Source organism: Ictalurus punctatus, chromosome 5 (genome assembly GCF_001660625.3).
Source record: "Ictalurus punctatus breed USDA103 chromosome 5, Coco_2.0, whole genome shotgun sequence".
Classification (NCBI taxonomy): domain Eukaryota; kingdom Metazoa; phylum Chordata; class Actinopteri; order Siluriformes; family Ictaluridae; genus Ictalurus; species Ictalurus punctatus.
Window position 1 is genome coordinate 3832675 of NC_030420.2, and position 14643 is coordinate 3847317.

The 14643-nt window shown below is 42.9% G+C and overlaps 2 protein-coding genes across 4 annotated transcripts in view; one reads left to right on the forward strand and one right to left on the reverse strand.

Annotated features, from left to right (window-relative positions):
• Window positions 1-5898: 5898 nt before the first annotated feature.
• Window positions 5899-12437, reverse strand: LOC108265346 (fumarylacetoacetate hydrolase domain-containing protein 2). Of its 3 annotated transcripts, none has more exons than XM_017467572.3 (8): window positions 12189-12437; window positions 10469-10664; window positions 9776-9992; window positions 8859-8918; window positions 7787-7946; window positions 7573-7681; window positions 7207-7294; window positions 5899-6238 (listed from the first exon to the last, which is right to left on the reverse strand). In XM_017467572.3, the coding sequence occupies exons 2-8, from the start codon at window positions 10630-10632 to the stop codon at window positions 6176-6178; spliced, it is 861 nt and encodes a 286-aa protein (XP_017323061.1). In that variant the 5' UTR covers window positions 10633-10664; window positions 12189-12437; the 3' UTR covers window positions 5899-6175. The 3 variants fall into 3 exon arrangements, with proteins under 3 accessions (XP_017323061.1, XP_017323060.1, XP_017323059.1); XM_017467571.3 differs by lacking the exon at window positions 12189-12437 and adding an exon at window positions 11959-12116; XM_017467570.2 differs by lacking the exon at window positions 12189-12437 and adding an exon at window positions 11959-12080 and having other exon boundaries at window positions 10469-10734.
• Window positions 12438-12506: 69 nt separating this feature from the next.
• Window positions 12507-14643, forward strand: part of zgc:152830 (leucyl aminopeptidase family protein) — a 7900-nt gene continuing 5763 nt past the window's right edge. The window contains exons 1-4 of the mRNA XM_017467569.3: window positions 12507-12650; window positions 13149-13190; window positions 14214-14304; window positions 14406-14554. Coding sequence (XP_017323058.1) covers window positions 12640-12650; window positions 13149-13190; window positions 14214-14304; window positions 14406-14554 — 293 coding nt within the window. The 5' untranslated portion in view covers window positions 12507-12639. The remainder of the gene's footprint in view (window positions 12651-13148; window positions 13191-14213; window positions 14305-14405; window positions 14555-14643) is intronic.

A 14643-nucleotide genomic window follows, 5' to 3' on the forward strand; every position in this document is an offset into this window, starting at 1 on the left:
TTATGGGCGTTTTTCAAATGAACGGAGCTAAAACGCCGCTGAACCGAACCCCTAACCTTTCTTTTAGCTGATCAAATATTATTCAATTTCATGCCAAAGGCCATGTAACGCCACATGAGAACGCTTGTGTTTTGGGTTTTTTTTGTTTGTTTTTTTTTGTTTAAAACTCTGGTGTTTTACACGGACGTCTGGCGCATAGGAAGTGATTAAATCGCAGTGCATGATTTCCAGAAATTGATCCAATAAAGTTCAAGTGTCACTTGAATCATCCTACATGTAAAAACTGACACGTCGACGCTCTCGGCATCTTTATCGTGTAAGTAAAGTCACGTACTAAATGGGTATCAACGAGAGGCCTGAAGTGCTGCAGACACACTCTAATTAACAAACGAATTACTGCAGAGAGGAGAGGAGAATACGTGGTTTCAGACTTCTTTTTCTCAAGCACTCATCACCTCCCACTCAGTTGTTCCTTTCTCTCTCTCTCTGTGACACTGATCAAGTGTATAATGAATCTAGGTCATCTCTTAGTTTCATTAACCTGTAGCGTCTCGAGATCAGCTGTGAGGCAGTGCGTTCTGGATATGATGTTTTAGAGCTATTTTTTACCCAGCAGACCTAAAAAAGCAGTGCTGCAAAAAATTTTTTATACAATGAAGAAAAAAAAGAAGAAGAGAAAACTAGCTCTCTGGAAGTTAATAAGACAAAGCTGATACAGTTTTACCTCTGACTGTTACAAAGCACCGACACTGGAGACTCCTTCCACAAATGTTAAATAAACATCTCCATGTCACGGCGGCAGATACGGATGCAGGCGCAGGTATACATTATATGGAAAGGGATGGTCAATGGTCAGGGATCAACAACTAACATGAAGTAGGGTGGGCTGGAGCAACATGAGAGAATGAGAAACTAGATTAAAAAAACCAGCATGCCAATCACTAAACAAACATCATATACTAGGTGGTAGAGCGGGTTGTCCATTAATCATAAGGTTGGTGGTTCGATTCCACATGCCGAAGTGTCCTTGGGCAAGACACTGAACCCTAAGTAGCTCCCGATGGCAAGCTAGCATCTTGTATAGCAGCGCTTCTACCATTGGTGTGTTTCACACACATTGTGTGTGTGTGTGAATGAGACACAGTGTAAAGCGCTTTGTAGAACTACTAATGTTATAAAAGCACTATATAAGTGCAGATTACCATTACCATATACTTCTCAATGAGTACCGTGACTGAGAGTCCTTATATACTGTGTTGTGTGATTAAGTCCATGTGCTTGTAATCAGGTGAGTTAGAACTTGTGTGTGATGGGAATTGGAGGCCTTGGCGGCCATGTTTGTCTCTGGGAACTGCAGTTTGTCGTCGACATTGTTCCTCACAGAAAATGTCAGATATTACACACATTTTCAAATTTGTTTACGTGGAGAGTTCACCATACAATAAATATTTATATTAGCTACTATAGAGAACATCACGTATTCGTGGAAAATTCTGGAAAAATGGAAAATTCTTCAACACCTTCTGACCAATCAGAATTGAGATTTCAACACCACTTTATTATTATTATTATTATTATTATTATTATTATTATTATTATTACCATCATCAACTCAACGTTAGCCAGCTAATTAAATAATCCTTAGGCTTAGGCTGAATCTCAAGAAAAGTATGCTTTCTCCAGTGCAGAAGACAACTTTTCTAGGGGTTATATGGGATTCTACTACGATGAGGGCGTTTCTATCCCCAACACATGTAGGATCGATCCTATCAACTTTGAGCAAGAAAAGCTAGGTCTGGGCATCCTCTCCAGTCTCTACGAGAGACTGTTGGGCCTTAAGGCAGCAGAAGCCAACGTCATACCGTTGGGCCTATTGCACATGAGACCGTTTCAGTGGTGGCTGAAAAGTCGGGGGTTTCATCCGAGGATGAAACCTCTGAGAGTAATCAGTGTCACGCGGCGATGGCTACGTGCTCTGAGTATTTGGAGGTGCCCGCAGTTTCTAGCCTCGGGTCTCACTCTCTTTACCACAAGACGGTAATGACAGACGCATCCCTCATGAGCTGGGGGGTAGTCTTAAATGGCTGTCCAGCTCACGGTCTTTGGAGCGGTACTCATCTGGAGTGGCATATAAATCACCTAGAGATGTGGGCCGTATTCCTAGCACTGAAATTCTTTCTTCCTCAATTGAGAGGTCACCATGTGCTAGTTGTGTCAGACAACACAGCGGTGGTCTCATATATCAACCACCAGGGAGGGTTACGTCCACGCCCCCTGTTCAGGCAGGCGCAATTAATCCTTCTCTGGGCACAGGGAAAGTTCTTGCCAGTGAGTGCAATGTACATTCTGGGCAGCCGGAATGATGGGGCAGACATCCTGTCAAGGCCCGGGGGTTGGAGGCTCCATCCACAAGTGGTGGAGTCCATATGGCGGAGGTTCAGACAAGCAGAACTGGATGTGTTCGCCTCCGAGGAGACAAAACACTGCCTGCGGTGGTTGGCCCTCACTCCTCCTGCACCATTGGGGCTGGACACCATGGTGCACACGTGGCCGAGGTCACGTCTATATGCTTTCCCCCGATCGCTCTGCTCCCACAAGTTCTAGCGAGAGTTCGCCAAGACCGTCTACGTCTGCTGCTAGTAGCACCTTATTGGCCAGCTCGAATATAGTTCTCGGAGATAATTTCCCTGCTCGACGGCACTCCTTGGGAGATTCCCATCTGCAGGGATCTACTGTCTCAAGCCGGAGGGCTGATTTATCACCCTCGGCCAGAACTATGGAAACCGTGGGCCTGGCCCCTGAAGGGCACCAGCTCATAGATTCTAGTTTCACAATTGAGGTTGTAAAGACTATGTTAAACACTAGAGCACCGTCCACAAGGAAATTGTATGCGCTCAAGTGGCGGCTTTTTGTCTTGTGGTGTGAGGAACGTCAGCTAGACCCAGTGAACTGCGCAATAGCTACAGTCCTGGAGTTCTTACAAGAACGTTTCTCGGCAGGGTTGATCAGGGTTTACGTGGCCGCCATCTCGGCCAGCCTGTTGATGGAGCCTCTGTGGGGCAACATCCTCTAACTTCGAGGTTCATGCGTGGTGTCAGACGGCTGAGGCCCATCTGCAGGCCGCGCATACCTTCCTGGGACCTTTCCGTGGTCTTGGAAGGTATGTCAGGGGCCCCATTTGAACCCTTACAGTCAGCCTCTGAGAAGCTTCTGACTCTAAAGGTAGCTGTTCTGCTGGCCGTGACATCTCTCAAGCAAGTGGGTGGTCTACAAGCTCTCTCTGTTGCCCCTTCCTGCCTTGACTTTGCCCCTGGATTAGCCAAGGCCTTCCTGTATCCTAGGCCGGATTATATTCCTAAAGTGCCTACATCGACTGCCTACCCTGTGGGGTTGCAGGCTTTCTGCCTTCCTCCATTCCTCACACCGGAACAAGAGAGGATGCACCTGCAGTGTCCAGTAAGGGCTCTCTGTACTTACATCCACCGCTCCGGCCAGTGGCGTAAGTTGGAGCAGCTGCTGGTCTGCTTTGGCGGCGACAGTAAAGGTGATGCTCTGTCAAAGCAGCGCATCTCTAATTGGACAGTGGTAGCAATCTCTATGGCTTACGAGGCGCGCGGTCTCGCCACAGTCTCGCCACGCCTCTGGGCCTTTTACTTTTTGCATTCATGCTGCCTCTAAAGTACAGTCCCCTCTGAAAGTATTGGAACAGCAGGCTCATTCTGTTGTTTTTGCTGTACACTGAATACATTCGGGCTTGAGATCAGAAGCTGCATATGAGACGATAGATCAGAATTTCAGCTTTCATTTCCTGATACATCTAGATGTGTTAAACAACTTAGAACATGGCACCTTTTGTGACAGACCACCTCATTTTTAGATGAGCAAAAGTAATGGAACAGATAGTCTTAAAGTATACAACACTTAATATTTGATTGCATATCCTAATAACTTCATCAAGTCAGTGACCCACTATTATACCCATACCATTGCATTCTTCTTTTGTGTTGCTTTTCCAGGCTTGTACTTCAGCTTCTTTCAATTGTTTGTTTTAGGGGTTTCACCCTTCAGTCTCCTCTTCAGGAGGTGAAATGCTGCATCAGTTGGGTTAAAGTCTGGTGATTGACTTTGCCAGTCTAAAACCTTCCACGTTCCCCACTGATAAATCCTTTGTTGAGTTGTGTTTTGGGATCATTGTCTAGCTGCATGATGAAGTTCCTCCCAATTAGAAATATTCTCCAGAAGTAATCTCAGAAATATTTCTACCATAAGAAATATATTGTCACTACATGGTGCAGAAATATTAGTTCATGCTTTCGTCACCTCTAGACTAGATTACTGTAATGCCTTACTGTCTGGATGTTCCAGTAGGAGCATAAACAAGCTCCAGTTAGTCCAGAATGCTAACTTATTATTATTATTATTATTATTATTATTATTATTATCAATAATAATAATAACAATAACGATACATTTATTATTATTACAGTACTATTAATTACGATTTATTAAATATTGGCTGCGTCCAAAATTGTATACTATCCTACTACACGGTAGGTGAAAAGCTGTACGCCAGAGGGCTAATAAGTCCGAATTCTCAGTAGGTGAGAAACAGTAGGCGAGAAATACCTGGATTTCCTCTTCGATTCACGTCCGTCGACATGAGTAACCGCTAAAAGGTCTCGTTCACCAACAAACATCACCGCGAAAGAGCACGCAAAGTAATTTTGTGCGAAAAACAACGGTAACTTGAAAAAAGCCGCAGCAAAATGGAGCATTTTTGGCTGCAACAATCACAAAAAATATATATCAATATAAAAACCCTCCTAAATCCTGTACGGACCGGGTTACAGTGTGTTTCTCTTGTACCAGGTGCTGATGGAGGACCGACAGAACGAGGCGGTGTACCTAGAGAACAGTCCTCTTTTCCTCCAGGCCAAGAACAACCAGCTTGTGTTTCAAGCTCTTCTTTCGTCTCGCAGTTCCTCAAAGGCTGACGCAGGAGAAACGCTCGTCTCTGCACCGCTCTAGGTTTAGTTTAGTTACAAAATATCAGTGTTTCTGGTAATCCGCTTGGAGCAAGATGTGGACTTGAACGTGGACCTTTTAAAAATTGCATTTGGTTTCTCTCTTACTTATAAATGTAGTTAGGAAATGTTTGTTGTGGTTTTTAGTGTTGCACTGAAGCGATGAACCTTAATGTACTGTAGCTAACAAGTAAAGCTTATCTCTAGCAGTTTAGCATCATGACACCTAAAGCATTTAATCTTTTACTACTAGCAGCTAAAAATTCTTTATTTGTACAGATAGATTACTAAAGCAGGCACGTGTGTGACGATTTAAACCTTCAGTTTCCACACTGCTGACAGTTTAGAACCTCGTAGCTCTAGTGCAAAACTGAAGACTGAGCTCTGAGCTACATGTTGGGTGTTAAGTGTGTTCATGTCATTCGATATAATGCTGATAGTAGGTTTTGAGTGAGAATATTGGTAGGATTTTGAGTTGATCAGAGATGTTGGTATTGGTCATCCGATTGGCCGCTGTTTATCCCGCCAGCCCTCTCAGGACATCCTAGCAATCCCATAACCATACACGTACATATATAGACAGACTCTTTACAGAGATGCTGATGGACAGGGCTGATAGCTGTAGTGCACCAGGTGCGGAAGAAGATCTCAAGAGACTCAAGAGACTATAGGAAAACATTTTAGGAAAACATACAGATGTTCTACATACGGATGTTCTCTTGTCCAATTAAAACGCATGAAATGAAGGTTCTGCATCACGGTTATTAGACTTTCCATTGTATTCCACACTAAAGCAGTCTCCCTAAATACATTTCACAATGCAGTCAGTTTTGAAAGATAATTAAAATGAACAACAAACAAGAACTCAGAAAAATCTGTGGGGGGGGTCTTTTATTCTTTTATTTCACCAGGGGGAGAGGGGGGTGATGGGGTAATACAGTAGTGTTTCTCCCCAAACATAATCAACAGAGCTCCATCTCCTGGAAGATCACAGCACCTGCACTGTGGACTAATCATTTCTAGTGCACATGACTCTGATTAGGATTTCAGAAACATCTAGATATTGAAGCATTTCAACTGTGAAAGTGATTTATTTTGATTTTTTTCCCCATCCACGTAGCTCAGATAAAAGTCAGCCAGCCGTGCAGGAGTCACACCACTGTGTTTCGGATGGACCCGATCCCCTCGATCTGACACTCCACGACGTCTCCTGTCTGTAACAAAGAAACGTCGGCATGGCTCGGATCATTACAAAGCAATACTGCTCTTTTAAATAGTTACATGATTTAAGTGAAGGCTAAATCTATACAATAATTAAGCTTGCGATTTAACGCACAAGACACAGCTGGGGGGAGAAAATTTACTCCGATTTATCAGCGTACTTTTAAGATCATGGTCATTATGTGCATTTCAGATTTTAGTGATCGATAATTCACTTTCTTAACCACTGAGCTACCACTTCCTATTTGTTAATCAGTTAAAATGAGTGGGGCACAGGATCGAACCCTGATGCATACCACAACAAACTCGCCAACTCCTCAGCAGATGTTTTGTCTGTGATGAAAAATCACACACCGTAAAATAATTAATCGGTCGAGAGTTGTGACGCGATCGCATATCTCGAAACACAGGCATCCCATGGAGGATTAAAGCTCCTCACAGGGAAAATTTGTTACTGGTGTTAGTAAGGTCTATAATTATACGTAAAGACCATTTTATAAGTCTTTGTTAAATAGTTGTCCGTTAAAATGTCACCTTTCTGACTCCGTATTAATTTTGAAGAATGTGCTGTACTTTGTGTTTCTTCTCTCCAAAAGTAATCTCAAAGGGTACATCTGTACAGATGTTCCTGCCTCAGTAGGAGATAACTCCGGAGCTGTTTTCTGACTCATTTCTGTAATCGCTTAGTTCCGCACGGTTTGGAACATCATCAAACGCCAGACGTGATCAATGACGTTCTAAACCAGGCCATCACCAAGGGCACCTTTTAACGAGTCCGAGGATTTCGGCTCGCCGAAATTTATCGCGCCCCTGTCTTTTATGTATATTTACTCAGGGGATTAAATGAGCCACGGTGTTTCTCCATCACCATGACCAGGTCATGTTAGTCTTTTAGAGATTCACAGGATTGGAAAATGGAGAACAAGCCTACGCAGTGTAAGAAACTGGAAACTGAGCTCACCTTTAGAAAGATGGGGGGTTTTCTGAACACGCCCACTCCTGGAGGTGTGCCTGTTAGAAACACGTCGCCTGGGTACAGAGTCACAAACCTGCGTTCAAGACAAACAAACAAAGCTGTACAGAAGACACTAGGGATGCATTAAGAACACAGCAATGTCTCAGTGCTTGCAGATCTGAACTGCTCACACGTGCAACAGTTTCTCTGCACGGTCACGTTACTGCTTAATGTGCTGCACGATTGAATGAGCACAGTATCAAACCTATACCGGTATCAGTGCATCCCTGGAAGAGTCCGAAGACTGAATCTGAACGCTGCTTTAAGATCAGGTCAGTGAAATATGTTCAACACCATGCGCTGGATACTTACTGCGAGACCCACGCCACCACCTTCTCCGTCTTAAAGATCAGCTGACTGGTGTTGCTGTCCTGAACTACATCACCGTTTACCAGGCACCGGATCCCCAGATTGTGGACGTCTGATTTAAAGACAGCACATTACAGCTCTGACTCACAGCCTCATGTTTTTTTACATTCACACCAATTTTTAGTTCAGGTTTCCTTCTCACCGGCCCCCCACCTACCCTTCAGTGCTTCCGTGGTAACAAGAGCAGGCCCTAGTGGACAGAATGTGTCGAATGTTTTTCCCAGAAGCCACTGCTTGCCATTCCTCATCTGCCAGTCACGAGCGCTGACGTCATTGGCTACGGTGAAGCCGGCAACGTGACCGAGAGCGTCCTCCTCCTGAGAATAACAGGCATGAGCGGAAGACGCCTTTTTATTATTTATTTTTTTTATAGGAATGAATTTCTAATTTGGCATGATTTTTCTCCTCACATCAAACGTAGCCAAGATAAGTTTAATATCTGCGGTCTGCTTCTTTAGTTTTTGCACTGGAGCTGTGAGAATAATGTAGCTAACAGATGGAACAAGCAGGAAGTCTATCTCATGCAAAATCATCAAGTTCTTCAGACTCGCTGATATGGTTTAGGACATCGTGTCACTTACTGTAACTTCTATGTATTTTCCCATATCGCTTATCCTAGACAGGGTCATGGGGGAGCCTGGAGCCTATCCCAGGAAACTCGGAACACAAGGCGGGGGACACCCTGGATGGGGTGCCAAGCCATCGCAGGGCACAATCACACACACTCACACATTGTGTTGGAACACACTGGAAATGCCAATCAGCCTACAAAGCGTGTCTTTGGACTGGGGGAGAACATGTAAGCTCCACACACATACAGGGCGGAAGCAGGATTCGAACCCCCAAACCCGGGGGTGCGTGGCAAACATGATAACTGCTAAGCCACCGTGCCTCGCCTTACTGTAACTTATAAAGATTTACAGTAAACAGTGAGCTAATTTAGCCTTATTCTTCCGACGCAAAACTGAAAAATAAGAAGCGTCGTGTGCCAAACATATCTTGGCGGACTTTTGAGACGACCAAAAAAAAAATTTGCCAGTTGATTTTTCACTAAAACACACCTTCAGACTTGAAGATCGGACGTAAACTATTTTTCAGAGAGGAAATTGTGTTGAAGCTATAAACCAATAACATCTGCCCTATCTTAAATCGTTATTTTTTTTTTTGATAATCGGGTAGAATTGACTGTTTTTTGTCTAAAATGTTCAACATTTTGTGCTTTGACTCGCCTTTACGTGCTTTCCTTTTTTTCCGATCACAAAGGCGAGCTCCACTTCCCAGTCCACCTCCTGCAAAAAAGAGCAACGTTGGTTAGTAATGTGTCACTCAGTAAAGTCGCCTCTGCCTTCCAGACGAGCAAAGGTAACAAAGGTTAGGACAAAAAAAAAAAAAAAAAAAAATCACACTTTGGTTTAATTTTTACTAATGTAGCCCTGATGCCAAACTGAACACATTTTGTAGAAACAGCTTCTACACTGATTCCTGAACAAAACAAAAACTGGAATTTTCCCAGATGCTGCGAGTCTACTGGAGTTAATAGCCACATATTCAGCACTGTAATCAAACAGATTTGATTATTTAAATATGTACAAAAGTCGCAGAGCTAAAAACAGTCAGAGCTCCATCCTGAAGCTAAATCATGTTGGCCATCGTAGTTAAACCATGTGAAATTTATTTTTAAATAAATAAATAAAGGCTGGTTTTGCGACGCCAATACAAGGAAATCACAAAAATGTATTTTTTGGGGGAAAATTTTAAAACGATCGAACAACCTGCACTGGACCACTTGAGATGTAATGACCCTGTCAGCTCTGAGTTTTGCCTTTTATGGGCAAATTGTTTTTAAATCCGGTCGGAATTTTTTTGTTTGGTTTGGCGTATGAAAGCATTCACACACAACTGTAACAAATAAAACTAAAGAAGGAAACGAAGTCGGATACGAATCATGTGTTCTCTGATTGGTCGCATTACGGATGAGGTGGGAACACTTTTGGATAAAATATTTCTATAATTCATTATGATTGTCTCACACAATCAAATACACACACTCACGATATGTCTAAGTTTACACACTAACTTATACGCTGCACATCTGAGCTTATCGTTTGTCCAAACTGAGGCTAGCTGTAGATGAGGTGGTCGTGACCTGGCTCTCGTTTGGCAGGTGGATGTCGTCGTAGGGGCCCGCGATGGAGGAGGGGAACTTGCTGAAGATGATGGGCTCAGTGGGGATGGGTGCATTCTGCTCCAGGCAGTGGTCTCTGTAGTTCATACCCACACACACCACCTTGCCCGGGCCGGTGACCGGAGCCAGGAGCTGAATATCAGTGTGAGGGAGCACACACTTGCCACTGGACATGGCTCTGAAACGGAGAAGCAGCTACGGAGTTAGAATCATGCCATTAGAGATCTGCTGCTGTAAAAATCTCATTGCAGCGTAACAGTCGGAAAATTTTCATCCCTTCGTCAAAAAATCCTGAGTTGTATGATGCCAAAATTTGTTTTACACAAATAACCCACTTCCTGTGAGCGATTAGCTCCCTCTAGTGGCTCGCTGTGTGTTTAGAGACATTATCAGTGTTCTAAAAGCATGATTTCCACCAATGCCAAGGACGTTTTGTTGGCCAACTGATACTGGAGGTAAATTTTAACAGCGAATATTGATCTTTAGTCAACAGGACAATGATTTATCATGTTTTAGTCATTTGGTGGTTACTTATAGACTAAGTTTAGTCAGCTAAACCTGATCTAAGCCTTAAGGACTGAATTCTCAGTTGTAAGCTGTTTTGGATATCAGGAAAAAGATTAAATATAAGTGAGTCCATGAAGTCTGCCCCACCTCTGAGCACACTCTATGCCCTTCTCTCCCAGCTCCAAGAACTCTCTCATGGTGGACGGGACGGTCTGATCAAACGCCTTCAGGTCGACGACGCCGTTCGCGCTCTCCACACCGACCCTCGCACTTCCCTCGGCTCCCCGTCGGCGGAACTGAACCAGGCGCATGCTGGCTGTGGTGAGGGTGCGTGTGCCTGAGCCTACAGAAAACACATGACCGAGTCTCCTCAAACTGAGCCACGAGCCCCACACCACTCTCATCTCCTCTCTCTCTCACACACACACACATGGGTGAAGGGTCAGAGAGAGAAACAAGAGGACATCAGGGTCAGAAATAAAGAGGGAAAGATTTGAGACTCAGAAAGTGTATAAACGATGTTTTGGAGAAATAAATCTGTCGTATTAGAAATTCTTTATTCTAATATTTTGAGATACTGGATTTTTGATTTCCAAGAGCTGTAAGCCGTAATCATCGAGATTTAAAAAAAAAAAAAAAAGGCTTAAAATATTTCACTTTATCTGTAATGAATATGGAATAAATATGAAAGTTCCACTTTTTGAATTAAATTACAGGGGAAAATGAACTTTTCCACAATATTTTGAGATGCACCTGTATTTCTCTAATGAATTCACTAATCCCATCTATCCATCCATCCATTTTCCATACCCGGAGGGAACCCCCAGAGCACGGGGAGACCATGCAAGCTCCGTGCACACAGTGCAGAGGCGGGATTAGAGCCCCAACCCCAGAGATGTGAGGCAAATGTACTAACCAACCACTAAGCCACCCTGCCCCCCTCACTAATCCCAAATTAATAACAAACGTTTCAACAACTATATGCAGCTAACGCATTTATTAAAGTTTCGCATTCATTATACAGTTGTGATACAACACCACAGCTGGTCAGAATGTACTGATTGGTTTTCTATCACAACAGCTCTGACAGTAGTTCTGGCTGTAATTCAAATCACATGTTTATATCAATGCACTTGTAACACATTATCGTTTCTATCGCTACTTTGTAAAAAAAATATTTAAGGAAGGAGTCTCCAGTGTCTACGTTTTTTTGTTGTTGTTGCTTTTGAGACAGAGGACGCTGCGCTTCCAGGTCTCTCAGTAACACGACAAGCTGCATTGTGTTTGCTTGTTTGTTTTGTCTTATTGCCTTCAAGAGAGGGAAAACAAGAGCCGGGTGAAGGAACGACCGTTTATAGCTGCTATAATGTAAGTGATAACAGGAACTTCTTCTTGTGGATGTTCTACAACATCAAATCGAATTAAACGCATAAAATTGACGCCGTTCAGTGTGGGAATATTTCCCTGCTATAAGAGGAGTAAATAACTTACAATAACTTGCTGTTAGTGGAAAATAATCCACTTAGGGATGGTAATAGTAAGGCAACTTCATCACACCTTTCTGTCTTGGATTATTTTCCTATAACAGCACGACACTAAGTGTTTTATTCCTTTGTATATCATAGCTGGTTCCCTACCTGATTCTGGGAATAACAATTCTGCATCAAATGTAGACTTTCAACAGGAAGAGGTTTCTCCACGACAAGTGAGTGTGTGTGAGTGTGTGTGTGTGTGTGAGTGAGTGAGTGAGTGAGTGAGTGTGTGTGTGTGTGTGTGTGTGTGTGTGTGTGTGTGTGTGTGTGTGTTCACGTGACTCCAAATTCGTTAAACTTTGTCCAGCAGTAAAGTTCACAATAAAGCCGCTCACCTCTGCAGGTTCTCGTGTCCGGAAGTAAATAAACACACCTGCCGAATTACTACTTCCGGGTTTACTACCTGTAGTCCGGTAGATTAAATTTAATCTACTTCAACGCGATAAAGTGATCATATTATTCAAATCTGTCGGGTTTTTTTATCATGAATTTGTAATCATAAAACTTTACAAAAATTATTCCGTGTTTCTATTGTCTTGCTGATTTTAGCGACCACGCAGAAGTTTCTACAACAACAAATCCCGTGACTCGGCAGCGCGGTCATGTGATCATTCAGTCAGCTGACAGCCGTGTCTCATTGGTGCAACGTCAAACTGCGTCTTAAGGAATACGTAGTGAACTTCAGGAAGACCGGGTTTCATATCACACCTAGTGTCCTTATATAGGGAGCAGGACGGCGTTTGGGATCGAGCCATTTTGTCTTGAAGTGGAGCGGAAACCGGCGACATGGCTTTGAGGTAATGCTTGCTAAACGTTTAAAAAATGTGTTTGTGAGTTAATATAGTCACATATTAAGTTAAATATGTATTTAAAGTGAAGTTGTGCTTGTTAGCTGGACGCGTTTAGTTTTTAATGTTTAAGATTTGTATACTATATTTATATATATATATATAACATTTATTATTACAATTATTAGTTTTATTATTGTTATTAGTTTTATTATTTATTTCTAAACATTGGCTTCTTCCTTCTCTCTTTCATTCATGCAGTAGTTGCCTTTGTCTCAAAATGACTTTCACTTCTTGTGAATCATGAGCTCAGTTCTTTCTGCACTGAAGTTAATCTACATTTATATTTATATATAAGTCTTCTATTTTTAATATTCAGTTTTACTTTTCTGGCTTTAATTGTTGTTTTGCATGTTCTGCTTCAGGTAAAAATCTAACTATATGGCTAATTTTATTACTGAACTATGTTTTTCTTTTAAAAGTATTATTATTATTTTATCTCCCTAGTGTGCAGCCTGTTCAGTGGACCACTGACTACAAGGACAAAAAGTGAGTGATTAAGAGGACAGAGGTCTCTCGTGGATTGCTTCAGTATCAGATAGATTAGACTTTACACTCCGGTATCAGATCAGTGATGGGTCACGTCTGATGTCTGCCAAACACTTGGCCACGTCTGAGTCTTGGAGTCTCACTTCTGCAGTATCCCTTATCTGCTTCCTCATCCATGATTACACACACACACACACACACACACACACACACACAGTGTTATTTTTGTATATATTTAAAAGTTATACCTATCATATCAGTTATCGTGTATGCTTATCAGTTAGGGGTTCGGGCAGTGGTCACCAACTCTGTTCCTGGAGATCTTCCTTCCTGGAGATTTTAGCTCCATCCATATTCGTGATCACCTGACCATCTAGTTACTGATCAATTAAAAGAGGCGTGTTAGATTTTGATTGGAGATGAACCCTGCAAGAATTTAGAGCTCAAGGAAGAGAGTTTGTGACCACTGAATTAGTATAAGGCGTGTTTGTCGTCTGATGTTTGCTTCTTCATGTTATGGTGATTTACTGGGGTTCTCGAATGTTTTGAATCCAGGGACCCTTCCCAGATTCAAAGAATTACCAACCCCCCCCAACCCACCCCATAAGATCCCATAACTTATTTAATCCTACGAACAACATGGCGAATATGTATTGTCGTACTCCTGTTTTTGTTTTGAGCCATTAGAGCTTTTTATGCCTGAAGTTTCCTCTCACAGAGATGTAGCTTTAACATCATAACAGGTGTCTTTCAGCCTCTTCACGAGAACAACTGTCTTGTAGCGTGAAGTTAGTGTTCTGTCAGTTTAGTATCATTCCTCCTGTCAATGTGCGAAGGGAGAAAAGTGGAACGTTGAAAGCAGGATGTAATGCAGGTGATTTTTAAGTAGTTTTTGACTTCAATCTCTAGTAAATGGGTCTTCCTGCTGTTTCACATTTTATTTATTATGTAGCTCGATGCTCGTTTGCTTCAGGAAAGTATTCAAAAGGAGAACCTCTTGTGAAACGTGTCTGTCGTTCACAGTTACGACGGTGTCCTTTTGGTAGCGCAGAACTTTGACGACCTTCCCAGTGAGCTGGAGGGACTGAAAGCTCCTCTGCAGGATTATAGTGCTGTGAGTTCTCACACACACACACACACACACACATGATCAAAACTGAGTTATAGAAGGATTGACCTGAAGTGTTTACCCATGATGCTCCCTGTCTCGCTCAGGTGGATGGCGCTCTGACGGACAGTGTGGTCATCCTGAAGGTTGATGATTTGCCAGGACACAGGCTGGTGTTCGCCCCTACAGGACCGCTTAACCGAGACTACGATGACGTCAGGCGCTTCAGTGACGCCGCCGAGAAAGGCATTAAGAGGTCCGCAGTGCAGCACGTAACATTTAAGCCAGGGGTGTCCAGTCTTACCCAGAAAGCATCGGTGTAAGTGCAGGTTTTCATTCCAACCA

Coding starts and splice junctions, on each gene's coding strand:
- LOC108265346 (XM_017467570.2), bottom strand. CDS start 11,985: ATGCAGAATTGTTATTCCCAGAATCAG. Junction 7,947..8,858: donor AAAAAGGAAAGCACGTAAAG/GCGAGTCAAAGC, acceptor TGTTATTCTCAG/GAGGAGGACGCTCTCGGTCA. Junction 7,682..7,786: donor TACCACGGAAGCACTGAAGG/GTAGGTGGGGGG, acceptor TCTTTAAATCAG/ACGTCCACAATCTGGGGATC.